Source organism: Pteronotus mesoamericanus, unplaced genomic scaffold (assembly GCF_021234165.1).
Source record: "Pteronotus mesoamericanus isolate MK-2021 breed Mesoamerican mustached bat unplaced genomic scaffold, CSHL_Meso_final scaffold_54, whole genome shotgun sequence".
Lineage (NCBI taxonomy): Eukaryota > Metazoa > Chordata > Mammalia > Chiroptera > Mormoopidae > Pteronotus > Pteronotus mesoamericanus.
In genome coordinates, this window is record NW_026555321.1 from 30,595,443 (window position 1) to 30,618,554 (window position 23,112).

The following is a 23,112-nucleotide window of genomic DNA, read 5'->3' on the forward strand; positions in this document are numbered from 1 at the left end:
ATTTTTATGTCCTATCAAATTAATTGTAACATGTGGATAAGTTGCACTCACACAGTTTTCTCAGATTTCTTTCCTCCAAGATCACAATGACTTTGTCAGCCTCTATGTCGATAAAGTAAAACCAGTAGTTGCTGTGTGCCCAGGTTATGGTGATCTAGCCAGCACTTTCCTTTGAGCTGCACCTGACTTTTCTCCCGCTTTTTCCCTCGCCTTTCCTCTTTACTCTCTTGCCTTTCCTTTTAGTGGCTTTCAAACATTTTTGACTAGGGCACAACATAAACATTTACCTTGTGACCCTTGTATTCATATAGTGACATAGCTGATACATAAGCTTCATGGAAAAATACTTATGCTGACTTTGCACAGCATAGTTTGATTTATCTGTTTTATTCTTGCATTTTACTTTATTTAAGTAAAAGTTAGGTCATGACTCATTAAAATGATTTTAGGATCCAGTAATGATTTTAAACCTGCAATTGAAAAACATGATTTGGTTTATATCTCCTTTGTTGGATAAACATATTTCTGGCTCCTCCCTTTATGTACTGGAAAGATTTGACTAACACATGGGCCGGTGAGCCAGGGTATTAGACATGCTGGAATTATCGGTGGCTGGACAGGAATGACGTCATTATATTGTTCTCTTTTAAGAGCACTAGTGGACTTGGCACAGCAATTGTAAGCATACATAACTACTCCATTAGAGGCAGTTCCTCTGTCTTCAAAGCCTATGTTGTTCCTGATTTGTAGTCAGTGCTCCAGAAAATGGTCAGTCCCCTTTGGTTGAAACTGTTCAGCTCCTTCTTGTTCCCTAAAGAGTGCTCCTAGCTGCTGCCATGGCTCTATTGAGACTGCTACTATAGTATATGCTGATTGAGAGGACACCAATCTGATTCTTTGTAGACTAATTTGATATCTTTGGACACTGCATTTGTGAATTTTATCCTTTATATCTTAAGCAGCTGAGAGGGGTACCATGCATTTCCACCGCGACAGCTGCTCACAGTAGTAGCGATTCTCAGAGGAGGAAGATATTTGTAAGCATTCTGAAAATGCCTCCCCAGGTGATGCTGATGCTGGGTCTCTTCTAGATGAGAGCCACTGGTTTAATAGGACTCCTTGAGGTGCTCTGGATCTGTATCTTGAAGAAGGAAGGGCTAGATCCTGCTAGGTATGAGGTGTACTAATTCTTTGGCTATGAGATATCCTTTAACCAGATTCACCAGTTGTTTATATTATGTCTCATTTCCTTTATCATAGGCTCTCTACACACATACATACACAGCAGGTCCTTGAATAATTTTGTTTTGTCTAACATTTTGTTATGTTGATGAAATGCCTAGGAACTTAACTCTTGTTTGTATCAGTTATCCTGTGTGAAATTGGTTTTGTTATACATCGTTTCACTTGAAGTGGCAGAACCTGTTGATAATGTTAAATGAGGATTTAGAGTGTATTCACACACGTACACACACAGAGGGATGTGTGTGTTATTTTTCCTGAAACATTTGAGAGTAAATGGACAATATACCTCTTTAATCCTGAGTATTAAATAGGTATTTCCTACAAATGAGAATGTTCTCTTTCATAACCACAATATGGTTATCTTCATTAAAATATTAATTATAAAAAAGGATAAAACTGGGCATAACATCTTTATGCTTATAGTTCTTTTACAACTTCATAATGAAAATATGAATTTATAATTTACTGTAGCCCATAAAAGCCATGATACAAATGGATGATGATCTGCTACAACTACACCCTGTTTACTAATGTATTATAAGCATCTACTGCTACCAGGCCACATTTGATTCTTTAATGTCATTGTGCCTGTACTGCCATGTGTCCTTTGACACAATTTCTGACCTTTTTAATCCTCACCCAAGGATATGTGTGTTGATTTTGCAGATAGAGAGAAGGCAGAGAGAGAGAAACATTGATGTGAGAGAGGAATCCATGCGCACCCTGACCAGGGATCGAATCTGTAACCTTTTGGTGTTCTTGATGATGCACCAACCGAGTTACCTGGCCAGGGCTTCCTTGACCACTTTTATCTTGTGAACTCTTATAAAATATTCTATTGTACAGATTATGGTGACATAACTCTTAGGGCAAATGCCTCAATTTCGTAGTGGGTTTGTTTCTGTCCTTCTCTCATGAGAGAAAATTGCAAACACATCACTGAAGTTGTGTGCCAGTGCTTGGTGTGTGATTCAGACTGATTATGTCAGATTTTTAAAAAAGATTCTCATTGAAATAATAATACAAATAAAAATTCCTCACAGATCACTGAGTATGTTTGTCTGTGGGCCTCAGTTTAAGGATTACATTTTATCTCATTTAGTTCTCACAATAGCCCTATTCAATAGGTACTATTATTAGTTCCCTTTTATAGATAAGGAAACTAAGGTTTACAGAGCTCAAATAATTTGCTTAAGGATATCCTCTAAAGTATACGCTCTACATTTCTCTACCTTCTCAGATAGAGGGCATTGAAGGCTTGACTGCTGATTTTAAAAAATGCAAACAAAAGAAAATAAAACTGTATATGCTACTTCCACTAATACGTGAGCAAAGAGGTTTCACTTAGAAAAGATTTCCCAGGCAATGAAAGCATTTTCAAAGCATTAAGTAGGTCTCTGTAATCAGCCAAACGTTCAGTAGGGACAGGAGCAGCACCTACTTGGAACTGCCACGACTCTGCCTCCCGCGTTTGTTGGTGACTCACACACGTGCACTGCCACAGACCTCTTTATATAGAGCTTTTGTTTCCAGTAGATACCTTAGTTAACTTAAGGAGAGGATCTTGGCTCCGGTCCTTCATTGCCAAAGTGTTCAAGTAGAGAAAAGATGACCACAGAGGGGAATTGGGTAGGTGGCTGGACTTGATGACCTAAGACTCTGTGAGTCTGCATTAGATCCTAGATGTGTTCAAGGCAAGGATCCTGTTCCATGTTGCTTTGTATTCCAAGCATGTACCATTTGATGCATATGGTCAGCATTTAATATGTAAATATCTTTTGTAATGAAGTAAACTGCTGGAGTGAAAGGCTCATCTTTGAGAAATAATTTATTTAGTACTAGCAAAAATGACTCAGTATAATTATCACTATTTCTATTAATAATGTACAAATTCAAAAGAGTACTGTATTCCACTTGATAATTTGTCATAGTTTGCAAAACAATTTATTTGGTGGTTATAACAAGAATATTTGCAGTAGACCAAGTAGGGGGTGGTATCAGAAAAAAATTAAGCTTGAAGAAGTTGAATGCCTAACTCAAGGTTAAAATGTAAAAAAAAAAAAAAAAAAAGCTTAAGGTGTCCCCCCTCCCAATGCCCTCGTGTGCAATCATATGCTATGATCACCAGAATAGCAATTAATAAATTAGTCAGCTGTTTCTCGGTAATGCAGAGTCCTCCAGGGTAAGACATCAGAAGGTCTTGGGGAGTTACCTTCTCTGACTCCATGTTCCCAAGCCTTCTTTTGATTTTCAAAAGAAGGACTGAATTTACTGCTCTTTCTAAAGGTTGGAGTCACTAATAATATGTTTTGTGTTTTCAGTTATTTTCCGTGAACAAGGACATTGAAAATATCATGTCTCACTAGTCTATTTCCCTTTTAAAAAGTTTCATAAAATGTAAGGTGGGATAGTATTATGTGCTTATTTAAGACACTCTATAGGTGTGGTCAGCTGCTTAATTAAGGTTTGTGTCCCAGGGTTGGTACCTGGCATTTATAAGAAGGCTGCCCTCCAGAGACAGCTGTTACAAATGTCTGCATTATTTTTAGACCAGATCAAATTAACATAATAAATGTTAGAAATGGCTCTCCACTGGTGAAAATAATGGCTTGTTAATTAGCATAATAAATGTTGAAAATAGATTCTTCCACCAAATAGCTCTTTAGACACTTGAGGATGATTTATTATAGTTCCTTTAAATTAGTATTACTCTATCTTTAGAAATTGTGCTTTCCTTTAGTACACATGAAAGTGCTGTGAGCTATTTTAGTGTCCTTTACAATTTAGCTTATAATATCAGTCAAGAATCCTTGGATGAAGTATTTGCTTTTTTTCTTTTGATAATACATATCTTTGTGGATGTCTGCTTTGCCTCCCAGCATTTCCTCCCGATTCTGTCTTCCCTTCTTGTCCAGATATTCCCAGTACAAGCAACGATTCTTTGTTGGGTATGTCTTCTAAACTCATGTGAAAGTCACTGTCTTCTCTACCCACCTGGCTCATTAGTGTCCGTCCTGTGAGATGGTACATTTAATAACCATTAATTTTTGTATGTGATCAAATTTAGTATGGTGTACTAGGACCACCACCAACTTTGGTTTTGTCCACGAGTTCTTGGGAATGAAGGGAGTAGGGTAGACTGGTGACAAGAGCCTGAAGTGGCCAAGTGTAAAACTGTAGGGAGCAGTGGGAACCCTGGAGAACAGAAGGCCTCTACTCCTTTACAAAGGGCAGCCACACCTGGCTCCAGCCAGCGTTGTGTCAGACCTGGCTCATGCGAGCTGACTCTGTGTGTCTCTTCCCGACTCTGGACTTCACATTGGGAGCTTAAAATCAGTCATTGTGGGGGTATTTAAAACATGGCAGAGGCTACAGATCAGATCAGGGCTTTTTTGTTTTTTTCTCCCGATAGAGCTCGTTGTTACCATTTGCAGGCATACCTTGCTTTCTTGCCTTGGCTCGATTGTGCTTCACAGGTGTGGCATCTTTTACAAATTGGAGGCAAGCTGCTCCACTACCAAAAAGATAACTCGTTTTACTGTACCTGCAGTACTTTCAAGGTATGCTTGTACCATGTCACTGGTTGCAGCTGACTGCTTTCACATGGGAATATTGGACTGGATTTGTCAAATATTCTGAATTTTCATGTCAGCCAAACAGTAGTTTCCTTGCCAAGATTGGAGCTGTAGGTACTATTTAATATGTGCTTTTTGGTATAGTCTCAATACTTGTATTAAAGCAACCTAAGATAGCAGTAGATTTTTTTTTAATTTTATTTTTGGGGGGTACAGTGAACTTTATTGATGGTGCATGACAAGGCAGGGCTCCCTAAGCCCCTCCCCTCTTCAGGGGGTCTAGGATGGAAACAAGATCAGGAGATTCTCAGTGTGTTGGGGGATCGATTTGGGGCAAGGACTCCCCAGCAGCTGAGGGTCTCTCTTCCTGTCGCTGGGGCTGGTGGTTCAGGGGGCTCTTACTCCTTGGAGGCCATGTGGACCACAAGGTCGACCACTCTGTTGCTGTAGCCAAATTCATTGTCATACCAGGAAATGAGCTTGACAAAGTGGTCATTGAGGGCAATGCCAGCCCCAGCATCGAAGGTGGAGGAGTGGGTGTCACTGTTAAAGTCACAGGAGACAACTTGGTCCTCAGTGTAGCCCAGGATGCCCTTGAGGGGGCCCTCTGATGTCTGCTTCACTACCTTCTTGATGTCATCGTATTTGGCAGCTTTCTTTAGGCGGCAGGTCAGATCCACAACTGACACATTGGGGGTGGGGTCACGGAAGACCATGCCAGTGAGCTTCCCATTGAGCTCAGGGATGACCTTGCCCACAGCCTTGGCTGCGCCAGTAGAAGCAGGGATGATGTTCTGGGCGGCCCCCTGGCCGTCACGCCACAGCTTCCCAGAGGGGCTGTCCACGGTCTTCTGGGTGGCAGTGATGGCATGGACTGTGGTCATGAGTCCTTCCACAATGCCAAAGTTGTCATGGAGGACTTTGGCCAGGGGGGCCAAGCAATTGGTAGTGCAGGAGGCATTGCTGACAATCTTCATGGAGTTGTCATACTTGTTGTGGTTCACACCCATCACAAACATGGGGGCATCAGCAGAAGGGGCAGAGATGAGGACCCTCTTGGCTCCACCCTTCAAGTGAGCCCCAGCCTTCTCCATGGTAGTGAAGACACCCGTGGACTCCACAACATACTCAGCACCAGCATCACCCCATTTGATGTTGGCGGGATCTCGCTCCTGGAAGATGGAGATGGACTTTCCGTTGATGATAAGCTTCCCGTTCTCAGCCTTGACTGTGCCTTTGAACTTGCCGTGAGTAGAATCATACTGGAACATGTAGACCATGTAGTTGAGGTCAATGAAGGGGTCATTGATGGCGACAATGTCCACTTTGCCAGAGTAAAAAGCAGCTCTGGTGACCAGGCGCCCAATGCGGCCAAATCTGTTCACTCCGATCTTCACCATCTTGTCTCAGGGTTGAGGGTGGCACTGCGCAGGAAGACCCGGCTGTCTGTCGAACAGGAGGAGCAGAGAGCCAGATTTTTTTTTTTTTTTTAAAGCAATCTACATCGGCTTCCGTCCCCTCACTCATTGTAGCTGTGAATTACTACAGCAAGTCTTTAAGAGCTGAAAAAGGTACATCTCCTAGTACCTATCATTATCTGAATGTGGAACTTATTTTGGATGTGTGTATTTTTTCCCCACACACATTTAGATTTTCTGTTAAAACACAAAGTCCACATCTTTTCTTTATCTTCTTTTTTGCTTTATTAAAGATTTATGTTAGACACACATGAAGTACTTGTTGACTTGGCATTTGATGTGGATATTGAATCTAGTTTGAAAAATCAAACTGTTACATCCTTCGTGGCTTTAGATTTATTGTAACTGCCTTTTTATTGGATCATACTCTTGATTTCTTGTAAATGAAATGAATATATCTTCCTATTTGAAATCTGGAGAAATTACCATTTATTTCCCTAGAACTGCCTTTCTCATCAAACTTTAAAAAAACATTTCATTTATTTTTAGAAAAAGGGGAGGGGAAGGGAGGGAGAAAGAGAGAGAACTATCAATGTGTGGTTGCCTCTTATACACCCCCAACTGGAGAACTGGCCTGCAACCCAGGCATGTGCCCTGATGGGAACTGAATTGGCGGCCCTTTGGTTTGCAGGCTGGTGCTCAATCCACTGAGCCACACCAGCCAGGGCCTGCTTTAGTCACTTTTTTAATAAACTGGGCAAGGGATGAAAATTCATTCATCTCATCCTTTGCTTACTGTTTTGTTCACCAATAAATAAACAGGGAGAGAGAAGAATGAATTTTCATTTTCTTAGCAAAGTGCTAGTTGATGGTAGTTTAAATTACAAAGAGGTATTTCATTTAGAATTCAGAAGAACACAGTATTTCTGAAGTAAAATGGCAAGCCTATTTTGCCCTCTTATCAAAAATTTTATTTTTATTTTTGTTATTTTTAGACAAAAGGGAAGGGAGGAAGAGAGGGAGAGAAACATCAATGCGTGGCTGTTTCCCACGCGCCCCCTAGTGGGGGCCTGGCCTGCAACCCAAGCATGTGCCCTGACTGGGAATCGAAATGGTGATCCTTTGGTTCGTAGGCTGGCGCTTAACCCACCCCAGGCAGGGCTTTTTAAAAAAGTATTTTTTAAATTTATTTTTAGAAGGAGGGGAAGGGAAGGAGAAAGGAGGAGAGTAACATCAGTGTGTTGCCTCTCACGCGCCCCCTACTGGGGACCTGGCCTGTAACCCAGGCATGTGCCCTGCCTGGGAATCTAACCAGCAACCCTTCAGTTCATAGACCAGCACTGAATCCATTGAACCACACCAGCCAGGGCAAACATTTTAAAATAAAAAAATATAGACATTAAAAGAATTTGTAATGGTGCTGGAAAACTAGAAAATGTGCCTATCTTCAGTAGACCAAAAGTTAGAAAGAATTTCTAGAAAACTCAAAACAGATGAGATTAGACTGACAAAATGAAAACAAACAAACAGGAAAAAAGCATAACCCAAAACACAGGTGCAAAAGAAAACAGAATTAAAAGCAGAGTTTACAGTGTCTAACAACTACAAAACAGGAAGGAACCCTGGAGCAAAATTCAGGAAATTAAAGTATTCCACTTATAACAATGAGCCCCTGGCTAAGAACTAAGACCTGTGCTCTCAAGAAAGTGAACATCTGTCTTAAAAGCATTCCTCATGAGAGTTTAGGGATCTGAGAGAGCAGCAGAGTAGAGTTCAAGATCACCACAGACTCATCCAACAAATAAGGCTCTGGGGAAAGCAGTGTACAGTATCGACTGAAGTCCTTTGCCGCTAGAGGAAAGACTTTATTTTGGCAGGTTTGTTTGTTTTTCTTCCAATCTGGCTTTCTGCTTGCTCCCCACTCATATACCCTACACTGAGCAAAGCCCATCAATGGACACCTCCTATACTCTTACATACAGCCTGTATTTGACTCTCCCTAAGAGAGTTCCAGTACTAGAGAGGAAGCATGCATTAGTTGCCCTTGTTGATTGACCCAGTCTTTTATTATTAAGTATGAATGGATACTAAAGGATCATTAGGCCATTGAGGAAAACAGGATGAAAGAAAAGGCCTAGAGTAGTAGGCAATGTTAGGGAATATAAAAGATAAATGCATGTTAGCTGGTCTCTTCCGAGAAATTTTAGTTAGTGAATATATTAAATAAAAGTAGCTTGCTATGGAAAAAGATTAATTAAATAGCAAGCTGCATGGAAGTTTAAAATATGATCATTGAATTTAAAATATTAAATATGTTGCCTTGAGAATTGAGTGGATATGATTAAAGACAAATTGAACGATCTGGAAGAAAGGCAACAGGGTTGTGTATACACTGGGGAATTAGGAGGCACTACAGATCATCCCCAGATCTTAAACATCTGTCATCAGACAGAAGAGGGTCCTGTGGGATGAGGGCAAAAAAGGATTAAGAAGATTCATTTATTGGAAAAATAGGAACTATATGAGCCAAATGAACAACCAAAATATAATAACACCAAACTGTAAGTAAAAAGAAAAAATTGATCTCTGCTTTTATCCTTACACAGTAGACCCTCTCCTTTATCCACAGAAGATACCAGTGAGTTCTGAGAGCCCCCAGCAAACACTGGGAACCAAAAATAGTACCTGAACCATCATTATTAAGTTAGTAGGCATTAAACAGTTTAGTTTAATTAGGAATATTTCAGTTTATGTGTTGTTAGAAAATCAGTCATCCTTTAAGAAAACAACCTTATAGAGGCTTTTGTATTTCGGGAACATTTAGAGAAGCCAAATTAAGGTCAATGAACAATACAGTAAAAACGTGAGGGTCTGTAGCTCCTGGGCTTTGTGACAAAGAGCCCTACTAAAGAAGTTTGATTTAGACTGGTTCTAATGTAATTCTTCTAGTGAAGGCGGTGAGAGGATTTACAAGATTTCATTCATTCAAAAGGTATTATTGAGTGTTAGATTTGTACAGAGAGCCTTGCTAAGCTTTGAACAGAACACATTAAAATGTATAAGGCATAACTCTTAATATGTAGTAAGAGATAGACTTTAATAGGTAATTGTGTTAGTTTTCAATTGCTGCTGTAACAGTTACCACAACCTTTAGTGGCTCAAAACAACACACCCATTTATTTTATTTTTCCATTGATCTTAATTTGGCTTCTGTCAATGTTCCTGAACTTAGCAATTTTGTTTTGACTGTGGCAGTTTGGGTCCACTTTTTTCCATTATTTCCCTTCTGTCGAAGCTTTAGGGGAATTTCAGAGTTAAATTACAAGGAGGTACTTTACGTGAGTACAGCATATTTTCTTAGTCTTTCTGTAGTAAGTTTTAAGCTATTATCTTTTTTTCCTGAAAGTGGGTCATTCTGGCCACCAGAGAGGTAGGTAATTCAGTTTGAGATCAAGCTCTGCTTGACTATAACACCTACGCTTTTTTTTTCTGTAGTGTAAGTATAAACTTTATAAGCAAAAGGAAAGCCTTAATGATATTTATCATAACGAAGTATGCTCCATTAGCAGCGTTTTACCAAAAGACAGTAAATTACTCTTGATATTTGTTGAAAATCCAGCTGTTCTGATTGTAGAGGACTAGATGTTGATTACTTATTTTTCAAGAGTACATAATTAAAATATAAAGGAATTAATAATTGCCCTTCAAGTATGTGCATATTTAGAGAGTATGTTAAATTTTATTTTCATCTATGAATTTGATTATATTTCATTGCATTGAACTTGAATTTCATTTGAGATTTATGGAAGTCTCACATTTTGATATTTACATGTCATGTGTGGTACAAATAATTTTATAAATAGGTTGTCCTAATATTAATAGCACTAGGGAATAAGCATGGTTAAAGCTTATCAATTAGAAGATAATTAGTTGAGGTTGAATGCATGTACACTTAACATGTTTTCTATGGGTGAGTAAATTGTTACATTGTGGATGGGAGGGAAGGATTTAAAAAAAAACAATTTGGTTTTCCATCTAATTTGAATATTTATAGTTAATCTTGGCTATTGTTGCACTTCAAAATTTATACAACTCTAATGTCGTGTGGTGAGGATCCTAAGATTAGAATCTAAACTTTGGCTGTGGGGAGTGGGATGGGATCTTTCTGTAAGAATGAAAGAAGTTTTTTAAAAAAAATTTGTAAATATAAAAATATTTATGTGCTGTGCTATTTCCTAGTGAGGCCAGTGAGCTACTGAATATTTTACAACAGAATGTTACGAAGTGCCAAAGGCTGGTTTTGGCATTTGGTGTGTGTTATCCTACTGAAGCAATTGATACACAAAAATTTTATGTAAGGTTTTATAGTGGATGGTGCCCCTCCCAGATCCTGCCTGCTGCTGATCATGTGCCAGCCTGTGGTTCTCAGCTGTTAGCCCTCAGCTGAAGGGAGTCTGGTGTTCCAGGTTTACAACCCATCCTGGGTACAGTCTGCCTTCAGGGACTGGCAAATGAAGGGGTATAAAGGTCCAGCCAACCCTCTTGCCCTGACTCTCAGGGGGTAGGCCGAGGCCCTGTTATGATGTCCTCATAGCCTAACTGCTCTGTCTGTTCCTGTCTCCTTCCTTGCTCCTGCAGGGATGATCTGAAGGGCACTCCCCTACACACTTCCTGCATGCTATCGCCATCTCAGTTTTCTTTCTAGGGGACCCACGTTACAGAAGACCTCTACTACCATTTGAGCACTCTGTGCAATTTAGGATTACTGGGGAGGATAGGACCTTGATTACGCCCTTGTTCAGTTTTATCTCTAATGCAGATTACACTGTCAATCATTAAACACTTTGAGGAGTTAGAACAGTTTTATTAATATGTGGAAATCTGCATCCATGTAACTTTCTCCCCTTGGACACATTTCTATTCCCAGTAACTTAGAACAGCTCTTCTAATCCTTGGAACTGTTCCAATGTCCATCCTTGAGATATTTGAAGGAAGTTACATTTTCCCTAAATTTTCTCTGATCCTATTGTAATGCCTCCTTTTCTCACCTGTTTATTATATGATGTGTTTTTTTAAACCAGCTTTATTGAGGTTTAATTGACAAATAATTATATATTCCTAAGATATACACTGTGATGGCCTGATACATATGTATATTGTTAAACAACAACCACAATAAAATTAATTAACATCCATCACCAACCTCAGATATTTTTGTTTTTGTTGAGCGAACACTTAAGAATGACTTTCTTAGCAAATTTCAAGTATACAGTACATTATTAGTAATATAGTCACCATGTTTTACATTAGATCCCCAGAACTTACTCATCTATTAACTGAAAGTTTGTGCCCCTCTCTATTTCTTTCCCCAGTCCCTGGCAACCACTTTTCTACTTCCTGTTTTTATGAGTTTGCCTTTTTTGATTCCACATATATATGTGAGATTGTACTGTCTTTGTCTTTGGCTTATTTCACTTAGCATAAAGCCCTCTAGATTCATCTATGTTGTCGCAAATGGCAGGATTTATTTCTTTTATGTATACAATAATGTTTCATTGTACACATATATACTCCATATATATATTTTTTTACTCATTCATCTGTTCACAGACATAGATTATTTCCATATCTTGGTTATTGTGAATACTGTAGTGAACACAGAATTGCAAATATCTCTTGAGGTACTGTTTTCATTTCCTGTGTATATATACCCAGAAGTGGAATTGCTGGATCATACGTGGCAGCTCTATTTTTCAATTTTTGAGGAAGCTCCATACTGTTTTCCATAGTGGCTGCACCAGCTTACATTCCTACCAGCAATGCACGAGGGTTCCCTTTTCAACACATCCTCATCAACACTTACTATCTTGTCTTTTTGATAACTATTCTAACAGCTGTAAGGTAATATTTCATTGCTTTTTGGATTTGCATTTCCCTAAAAATTAGTGATGTTGAGCACCTACCTTTTCATATACCAGTTGGACATTAGTATGTCTTCTTTGGAAAAATGTTGATGATGGTTCTTTGCCCATTTTTTTGACCAGGTTATTTTGCTGTTGAGTTATATGAACTGCTTACATATTTTGGATATTAAGCCCTTATCAAATATGTGGTTTGCAGTTTTTTTCCTATTTCATGGGTAAACTTTTAATTTTATTTTTCTTTTGCTGTGCAGAAATTTGACATTGTCTGTTTATTTTTGCATTTGTTTCCTATACTTTTGGTGTTATGTCCAAAAAGTCATTGCCAAGACCAAATTCAAAATGCTTACCCTATATGTTTTCTTCTAGAAGTTTCACTATTTCACATTTTCTGTTTAAGTCTTTAATTGATTTTTGTGTATGGCATAAAACAAGGATTAAATTCCATTACTTTGCATGTTTTCCTAGTACCATTTATTAAAGAAACTGGCCTTTCCCCATTTTGCACATTTGGTATACTTGTTATTGAGTAGTTGATAGTATATGTGTGGGTTTATTTCTGGGCTCTTGATTCTTTTTATTTTTTAGATTTTATCTATTTATTTTTAGAGGGGAAGAGAAGAAGAAAGAAAGGAAACATCAGTGTGTGGTTGCCCCTTGCTCGCCCCCTCCTGGGGACCTCGCCCACAACACAGACATGTGCCCTGAGTGGGAATTGAACTGGTGACCTTTTGGTTTGTAGGCTGGCACTCAGTCCACTGAGCCACACCAGCCAGGGTGTCTCGATTTTGTTCCACTGGTCTTTATGTCTTTTTGGGCCAATACCATACTGTTTTGATTAGTATGGCTTTGTAATATAGTTTGAAATCAAGGAGTATGACGATTCCAGCTTTGTTCTTCTTTCTCAATATTTGTTTGACTATTCAGGATCTTTTGTGATTCCATATGAATTTTGCGGGGTGGTTTTTTTTTTTTATGTTGATGAAAACTGCCATCAGAACTCTGATAAGGATTGCAATTAATCTGTAGATTGCTTTGGATAGTATGGACATTTTAATTACATTAATTCTTCTAATCAATAAACATAAATCATTCCATTTATTTGTGCCTATTATTTGTATCTTTAATTTCTTTTATCATTGTCTTACAGTTTTCAGTGTAGAGATCTTTCCCCTCCTTGGCTGAATTTCTAAATCCGTTATCATTCTCGGTTGTGTTCATGGTGTCTCTTACAAAAACTTTTTTTTTGGATATTTGAAAAGTTGTTTATTTGGGAATGCTTATTCTTATATAAAAGAACAGGGGAAATGCCCTGGCTGATGTGGCTCCATGGGTTGAATATCACCCTATAAACTGAAAGGCTGTGGGTTTGATTTTTGGTTAAGGCACATGCCTAGGTTGTGGGTTTGGTGCTGGTCGGGGTGCATGTGAGAAGCAGTTGGTCAATGTTTCTCCCTCACATTGATGTTTGTCTCCTCTGTCTCCCTCCCTCCCTTTCCCTTCCCTCTAAAATCAATGAACATGTCCTTGGGTGAGGATAAAAAAATAAAAACTAGAAAAGGGGGAAATAATTAGAATGTATTATCTCCACTGTATATTAAGATCAGTGCTACATTCTTTGTATTCCTGTATCTTTTTTTAATAGAAAGTTGTCTTTATTTTTCTTAAATGTTGTTCAGACCAGTCCTTTGTGATATGACTACACTTCTCATACATGCTATTAGTTATTATCCCATTTTGGGACCTTTGCACCAGGTTCTCTCTCTACCTGGAATACTCTTCCAAATCTGAATTGCTGGCTTTTTCTTTATTTTTTGGTCCTCCACTTGAGAGATGGGGCCACAGTATGCCTTTCATGAGCCTATGGTACTTTTGCCTTTGTATACACCTTCCTTCATAAAAAAAAGTATTAAAAATTACATTTAATGACTGTTGGTATAAAAAGATATGTTAATATTATATATTAACATTCTCTTCCTATAACAGTTCATATTTTTCTTCTGATTTTGAAAACAAAACATTTTCACGCAACCCCCAAAGTACTGAGGGCTGTAGGCACTGTACCTACTGTGCCTAATGGAAAGTCAGCCTGAATGGCCACTCCCTGCTGTGTCACATGATACTGTGAAACATACCATATTTACTGCTGTAATCTTAGTGTCTAGGGAAGAGACAGGCTCATGAATAAATGAAGAAAGGAAGTGCCACTGGGCTCCATGTGAAGAGTTCTGCTCTGACGAAAATATATGAGACTTGGCCTTGGCTGGGTTGTTCAGTTGGCTGGGGCTTTGTCTGTATACCAGAAAGGTTCCAGGTTTGATTCCTGGCCAAGTTGTGCATAGGAGACTACTGACCGATGTTTCGCTCTCACATTGATGTTTCTCCCTCTCTCTCTAAAAAAGCAATCAATAAACATATCCTTTGGTGAAGATTTAAGAAAAAAATTAAAAATACATGAGGATTGCGTATTCTTAAAATGTTTTAAACCTTGATTAAGTTTTTAAAATATAAGTAATACCTGTTCATTGAAGAAAGTCTAAGTTCAGAAAAAGTACGAAGGAGAAAACTCATAATCCCACCATCCACAATATCTATTTTGCTTTGTTACTTACCTTTTCTCCATGTATACTTTCTTGTTCAGTGTCATCGCTATTAGATGCTGGATACACTTTTTAATATATTTTTCCATGTCACATAATGTCCATATTTTTTAATGTTAGGAAATGTTCCCAAATACTTTAATGGTTGTATACTATATCATGCAGTGCATTGGCCAAAACAGATGCTGGATGCTCCTTTATTGTTGAATTTTATAGTTATTTCTAGTTTTTCCCTTTTATTCATAATGCTGCAGTGAACAGCTTTTCCATCTCCTTCCTCTTTTAGGGTTATTTCCTTATGGTGAGTTCCTAGAGATGAATAATTAGCCCCAACAATATGTCTATGCTATTATTACTACATCTATTGTGGCTGTGTGTGGTTTTTTAAAAACTGTTCTCTGGTTCTTATCTTTATCACATAAAATTGAACTTTCAGTTACATAACTGTTTGATAAGAAGAATTAATAGCTTACTATTTTCTATTTATTGCTTCTCATGTTAGTTTATTATTTCCAAGTAGGTGAAAGTTCTTTAGGCTGGGATTCTATGTTCTCAATTCATAGTACCTAGCACAATACAGAACTTGTACCAGGTGCTTAGTTGTGGTTGATTGGTTGGGAAAAAAAAAGAAGAGAATTTTAGAAGGGAAGCTTCTTCTGGGGAGAATATGGCAAAACTATTGATATCAGATTAGATTGTCATTTGTAGAAATAGGAATTCAGAATTTATTCTGTAGACTACTTTTTGAGGCTGGAGATGGGGCAGAGCACAGCCTCCTGTGGCCCAAGCCGGACTTGGGCACCGCCCGCAGTGCTACCCTGCCAGTCCCGAGTGAAGGGCGCTGTTCTTGTGCCATGGGGCAGCCAGTGGGTCTGAGCTTGCTGGGGAAAACACTGGTGATGCTGGGCGAGAGGCTTCTGGCACTCAGGAATTGACTTAAAGCCTCCAGGAAAGATCTGTAGACCTTCTAAACCTGATTAAAGGCATAGAAGCTGGTGCCGAGGATAATGACATACTCCCAGTGGTCTGGCTCTCTTTACTGTGGGTCTACAATGTCTAGGATTCCACAATTTTGCATCAGATATGCCTGGAGGAATACTAGTGATGCATCTAAAAGACGAAAGCCCGAGGGTATTGGAATTAAGAATCAGCTGTGGGTTTAATTTGGCTTGTTTAGCACATGGTATCAGTACTTTCATAGACAGCAGTGTCAACAGTTTATCTCCTGGTAGAAACCAACCAGAATTCAAGAATACAGTGGAAATTTTTCAATTTGAAGAACATATTTCTCTTTTGCATCTAGAAACAATGGAACATGAGCTTCTTCCAAGTATGAATGATACCATAGCTGGTGGACCTGCACATTTCTATGCCACCAGTGACCACTGTTTCTCTAATCCTTTCTTAACGTATTTGGAAACTACTTGAACTTACGCTGGACAAATGTTGTTTACTGTAGTCCAAACTAAGTTAAAGCGGTAGCAGAAGGATTTGATTTGGCAAATGGGATCAATATTTCACCTGTTAAAAAGTACATCTATGTCGCTAATATATAGGCTTATGAAATTCATGTTTTGGAAAAGCATCCTAATGTGAATTTAACTCAACTGAAGGAACTCAAGTTGGATACATGGGTGGATAATTTATCTATTGATCCTTCTTCTGGGGGAATCTCTGTAGGTAGGCTGCCATCCTAATGGCGTGAAGCTCTTCATTTATGGCCTGAATAGTCCTCCCTCATCAGAGGTTGTTGGCATCCAGAATATTTTGTGAGAGAAGCCTACAGTGACTACATTGTTTATTCCAACAATGGATCTATACTCCGGGAAAGGTCTGTGGTTTCAGTATATGATAGGAAGCTGCTCATAGGAACTTTGTACCACAGCCCTGAATTGTGAACTCCAAATGGTACTTTTTGGTATGCAAGTGTTCTAACTTCTCTCTATCTCTTTTTTTTAAAACAGATTTTATTTATTTATATTAGACAGAGGGGAAGGGAGGGAGAAAGAGAGGAGAGAAACATCAATCTGTGGTTGCCTCTCTCATGTCCCTTACTGGGGATCTGGCCTGCAGAATCGAACCAATGACCCTTTGGTTCAGAGGCTGGCGCTCAATCCACTGAACCACACCAGCCAGGGACTAACTTCTCTTAACATTTAATTTTCTATAAATTGCTAATTCTGAGGGAACTTAACTAGCAAAGTTAGGCCAGAAATTTATGACTCATATAGTTAATTTTATTTCAGTAATAAGGAAAGGCCCCTCCAGTTCTTATAGCACCTTTAACATAAAAGGAAAATGAACAGTTTTTTAAAATGCCAAGAAAGGAGAGAGAAGAAAGCTGCTTTTGGTGATGTGAATACACTTTGCACAAAATAAGTCTCAGTTCTTCCTTTCAACTGCCAGAGCATGAAATCACTGAAACAGGGTAGAGCCTATTTCCTTACAATGTGAGTGACCTCTGTTCTAACAGTGTGATCTCTGTGACTGATTAGAACTACTGATAGATAACATGTTTGGGTGTTTTGTTCTTACATCATTATTTACTATTAAAGAGTTGAAGTTATAAGACTAAAATCCAAAAAAAACCCCAACCCCATAAAAAACAATAAAAACATTGACTCCATGGGAATGGGTTCTCTCTGAGGGGGAGCAAAGCACAACACATGAGGACAAGGCCGGTACTGAGCCCGGGGAAAGGGAAGGGAGGGGAGGGCTGCTGCCATTTACCGAGTCCTATTATAATGATGTGAACTATTTCATTTAATCCCCACAGCAAAACCACCCATCCATCCATTCATTCTACAAACACTTATTGAATGCTTATGATGTCAGATGCCATGCTAAGTAAGAGGTAGACACTATCATCTCCATTTGGCAGAGATCGGACTTTGCCTATCATCCCTTAACACTTTGGTGGCAGAGACGGGATGGAAACCAGGCTTGCCTGACTTCACTGTGCATAGCCTTTCCACTGTGCTACTTCAAGTGTAGGTGAACACAAAATTGACTATTTGGAGTCAGTCATGGAGGTTTCATTTAGAATTTTGTTAAGGAACTTGTTTTAAATGCTGTAGATGAAAAAAAAAAAGTGGCTAAATGGTATCCAGTAAGAGAAGCCTGTAGGGTCTTCCCACTGTGCTCTCCACTGCCCTGCTGGGATCAGTCTTGGTGTGTTATGGGGCCCCATGTGTTAGTCTAGTCTGCCTGCATCAGACTTCTTACCACTGTGTCAGCCTGTTACCTCCCCCGCACATTGTGACCTCCTGGAGTATCTGTGTGTAGTACTTTAAGCAAAATAAGTTTTGAATTTTAAATTGAATATTGTTATTTCTCTTAGTAGGTATGAATTTGGTAGTGTTTTGGGATATTTGATTATCATACTGCTATGGAAAATAACGCATGGTTGTAATAATAGGGATACTTAAAAATAAGATGGCTTTTCTTAGAAACATCCCTTTGCTATGCTTTAAAAAAATGACTATAATTAAAAATTCGTTTTATAAAAAATTTCCAGCATCAACAAATAGGGAGAACATTGTAATAGGCTCTCTTATACCCTTCAACTGGATTAAGACGATGTGTTGAGGGTCCCAGCTAAAACAAAAGCCAGTTTAAAAGGAAAGGAACATTGTGATTGGGAACAGTATTCCTGCTAAAAGATAATTAGTATGTAGGTCAGAATTAATACTGTGTTATCTCTAGAGTGAAAAATATTAAGAATTTAGTTATGGGTCAGAGACATTTTATTTGGTGTGACTCTTTAGGGGTTCTATTCTGAGAACTGAGATTTGAACACAATAGTGTCCATGAAGCTAGCCCATGGAATTAGTGATTTAAATTGTAAAGCAATATGGCTACACCATTAAATGAAATTTTAAAAATGATTACCTGTGTGTTCTAATTTTTGTTCACATATGTTCTATTTATTATAGCACTTTTTAAAATTTGTAGCTTGCTTGTTAAAATTTAAGTCATATTCATACTCACTGATGGGAATACAAATTAGCAGGCTGTTCATACTTATTAGTTCTCCTAAGAATACAATCTGACATTTGCACAGTGATGCTTATTGTAGCATTGTAAAACATTGAAAACATCCTAAATATTTAACAATAAAAATGCACATATGGTATGACACTAATTCTACTAAAAATGCGTGTCATATAGGAGAAATCATGTATCAGGTTTAGCTGTGGTTTTTCTCTTAGTGCCAGGATTATGAATGACTTCTATTTGATATTTTTCTTTGTTTAAAAAAATTTAATGAGTTCATTAAATATAAAATTATCAAATGCTATAACTAATTTCACAGGAGTCTTACTGAGTTGGTATAATAAAATTTACTTATTAATCATTCCTCCCTTTATTAAATAGGTTGCTTATAACTCATTATTGTAGATAGTGACTATTTTCTTGCCTGTATTATAGCACTTTTCTGCCCTTTAGTTATTTCCTATTTCCAGGAGTAAAATTCCTGGATAAAACAATATAATTTATTAAACGTTTTTTATGTAGCCTTCTAAAAGGCTTGTACCAATTTATTGTTACACAAAATAGTTACATTTATATCAGTTTCACTTGTATTGGATATTGGCCTTTCTCTTTTTTCAAGTTTTCTTTTTTCTGAATCAGTTGACAAACTATACTTCAGTTCTACATTCTTTTGTACTTTGATTATTAACTGAAAGGTGTGTTTAAATTACTTTTTAATTGTACAAATCCCTGGGGATTTTGAATTGCTCATAGTCCCTGTTCTGTCTAGATGGTTGTCCACTGGGTCTAGGGCACACATGAGAGTCATCCTGGGACCCCCTCTTTACTTTGTTTTGTAGATTCCTTCACATTTCTCCTGTGTTCTGTGTCTACTGTGTTTTTTTCTCCAGATTTACTCTCTGATTTTTGCAGAGCTTATTCTGAGAAAGAGCTTGTGGCAGATAAGTGTTTTTAGATATAGCAGAAAACTCCTTTATTCTACATTCCCATTTAATTGATAATTTAACTGGTTATAGAATTCTCAGTTGGAAATTTCCCTTCAGAATTTTGGAGGCAAGCCTCATCACCTCCTGGCATTGTCTTACTATTGAAATCTGAAGGTATTCTGATTTCTTATATGTTAATGTGACCATTTTTTTCTCTCTGGAAACTTTTGGAGTTTTTGCTTTGTTCCCGGTGTTTATAAAAAATTGTGTATTCATTCTTACATGTTCTGAAATTTCTCAGTGCTGTAACTTGTGGGTTTCATGTGACTTGTTCTAGAGTGCCTCCAGATAGAAGGGATTCGGCCTCTTCTATCTGGAAACTCATTCCTGGGAAAATTTCTTCAGTGATTTTATGAGTCCTTTTTTTTTTTAGATTTTATTTACTTATTTTTTAGAGAGAGGGGATGGGATTGAGAAATAGAGGCAGAGAAACATTGATGTGTGAGAGAAACATTGATTCATTATCTCTCATATGCCCCTAACCAGGGACCTGCCCTCAATCCAGGCATGTGCCCTGACCAGGAATCGAACTGGTAAGGATGATGGACTACACCAGTCAGGGCTCATTAGTCATTTTCTTTGTTTTCTTCTCTCCTGGCAATTTTATTTTTCAGATGTTAGACCTCTTGAACTGGTCTTAATATTTTCACCCTTCTCTCTTTTTTTCCTCCTTGACTTTATGTTTTCCTTCCTGGAAGATTTTTTCTTAACTTTATTTTCCAATTCTGTTAATTATTTTTTAAAATTTCTGCTATCATGTTTTTGATTTTCTAAAACTCTTTAAAATTCATAACTTCTTTCATAGATGCCCTCTCTCTGGGTCAATTGATGTATTTTTAAAAGTTTTCCTTCTTGCATAGTCTTTGTGTCCTAGATTGCTTTTTTTGGTTTGATTTGGTCTCTATCTTCCATGTTAGTAACTTTCTTCAAATTTCTAGCTGTCTGCACATGATTAGGGTCAGGACAGAAATCACTGAGCTTAGTAAGAGGAGGGGCACTTGTACTCTGAGACTTACTGTAGGGTGATGTTTGAGGGTCACCTGTTGGGGGATCTCCAATCTCAGTATCATGGGTCTTTCATCTTGGGCTGGTCAAGTTTCTTAGAGTTTCCCAGACTCTTCACAGTGTGGCAGCATTCTGGAGCCAACTGGGGGGCTGTGTAATCAATCTGCCACCTTACCTTGGCAAAATACTTAAAGTAGGAAAAAATTGTGAAGTTTAATGCTCAACCCCATTGTTTATCATTTCCTTACCCTGCATTTAAAAAATACAGCTTCACTGAGATATTGAGATTGACATAGCTTACAATCAATTTGAAGTGTACAGATCAATGGTGGTTAGGTTGATTCCAGAATAGTATATTTGTAGTGTCGTGTTACCTGCCTTTTTTTCTTTTACTGAAATATTTTTTAACATATAACATTGTGTAAATTTAAGGTATACAACATACTGATTTGATACATTTATATATTGTAATATGATTGCCATTGTTAGTACCTCTGTCATGTCACCTAATTACAATTTCTTTTCTTTTTCTGTGGTGGGAATAATTTAGTCTCTTAGCAAGCTAGATAATTATATGAGGCGGGCCCCAAAAAAAGAACAGAATTTATTTATAAAAAATTGTGTATTCATTCTTACATGTTTAAATTTCAGTCACCTTCAAAGTATTTTCCATTTGATGCAATACACCCATTGAGACTTTTTTCCCACTGCTCAAAACAGTTTTTGAACTCATCAATTTTGATGCTTTTTAGTGCTCTGCTGTTTTTTGCTTCACCTCTTCCACATTGGCAAAATGTTTCTCTTTGAGGACTTTTTCCATCTGGGGATATAAAAAAAAGTTGCTGGGGTGAGATCGGGTCAATAGGAAGGGTGGGGCACATGGTTCATGCTGATTTTGGTCAAAAACTGCTAAACACTCAGCACAGTGTGGGCAGGTGCACTCGTAAATCACACATCATGAAGTGGGCAAATGCATTGAAAATCTTAAAAAAAATTCATTGAAGTTGAACACAGCATCTCACAGCAACGCCAGTTGGTGCAATGATACAGATCGATTCCTAGAACACTCACCTAGCAGGGGAAGCCTGCACTACAAGCAGCCTGCCCTCCACAAGGTAATTCCGGGTTTTTTTGGGTCCCCCTTTGTAATCAATATTGTTATCTATATTGACTATGCTGTACATTAGATTGTGAGGACTTACTTACCTGTAGTTGCAAATTTGTACCCTTAAACAATATCTCTGTTATTCCAGCAACCCCCAGTTCCTGGTAGACACCATTTTCCTCTGTTTTTATGAGTTTGACTGTTTTAGATTCCATATATAGGTGAAACCTACATTTCTTTTTATAGCACTTGTTACTTCCTTGTACTATATTATGTATTTGTACATCATGTCTCTCCCTCTGTGGAATGTAAGCTCTATGAGGGCTAAGAATTTGTTTTGTTCATTGGTGAAGCCACAGCATCTGGAACAGTGCCTGGTCTGTGCTAGGCTTCCAGCCAGTATTTGTTTAACTGATGGAGTTTGCTTGGAATGCTTACTTGGGCTTTCCTCCCTTTTCAAACCTCTCTTTTACTGCCACCTTTTGTACATGATTGCAAGGCTCCTGGTTGAGGTAGAAAAACATTGAGCTAATGATAGAGTTTGGACAAAATATATAATGTTGCAGAGACTTGTTGGTTAGCCCTTGCTCTAGCAATAACTTACTTATTTAACCTTTTTGTATTGATTTTTTTTCTTCGTGGGACTAATACCTGCTCTGCGTGTTCCAAATGAGGTTCCTGTGAGATGATCTTGTGAAAGTACTTTAAAAAGTATACAGTGCTTTTGGAACTTTGGGTATTTAAAAATCAGGACCAAATTTTTTAGCTTATTTTCAAGCCCTTAGCTTTTGAAAATTGGCATTACTGATGCTAATAGAACTAGCCTTGAAGGCATTTAGAATAAGTAAAGTATGTACTGAATTCATGAATAACAGCAGAGTCTCTTCTGTGGTGCTATTTTTTGAGGATTAGGGCTGGTGATAGAGGGAATAAGGTAGTTTTAGAAGGTGATAATACAATATTTGTAAAAAAAAATTCTATTCATCATTTGGGTGTTTAAAAAAAATTCTCACATGGCCAAATTCATGTAGTGAACTAGTGAGAACCTAGCTAAGGAAATAGCACCATGTTGTTTTTGATTATCAGCTACAATATTATTTGTTTCATCCTTAGGTTAGTTCAGCTGGATTTGATAATGCACACTTAAAAAAATGGGACATAGGTAAACAGGATTCCCAGGTTCCTTCTTTCCAAACTAATAATTATTATTTGGACTTGAACTTCCTGTTTAAGTTACACTTACTGATAAATATTTGTCAAG

General features: G+C 38.0%; 2 protein-coding genes and 1 pseudogene across 3 annotated transcripts in view; 2 read left to right on the top strand and 1 right to left on the bottom strand.

The window, feature by feature from the left end:
• VGLL4 (vestigial like family member 4) overlaps nt 1–23,112 on the top strand; it is a 154,777-nt gene that overhangs the window by 19,148 nt on the left and 112,517 nt on the right. The gene's annotated exons all lie outside the window — the stretch shown is intronic.
• LOC129087985 (glyceraldehyde-3-phosphate dehydrogenase-like) lies at nt 5,022–6,286 on the bottom strand. Its single transcript, XM_054595076.1, has one exon. It carries the CDS (start codon nt 6,218–6,220, stop codon nt 5,219–5,221), a length of 1,002 nt encoding a protein of 333 aa, XP_054451051.1. The 5' UTR covers nt 6,221–6,286; the 3' UTR covers nt 5,022–5,218.
• LOC129087984 (serum paraoxonase/arylesterase 2-like) lies at nt 15,614–16,679 on the top strand (annotated as a pseudogene).

Bases quoted from the DNA above. Each gene is read 5' to 3' on its own strand.
- LOC129087985 (XM_054595076.1), bottom strand. From the start codon at position 6,220: ATGGTGAAGATCGGAGTGAACAGATTTGGCCGCATTGGGCGCCTGGTC.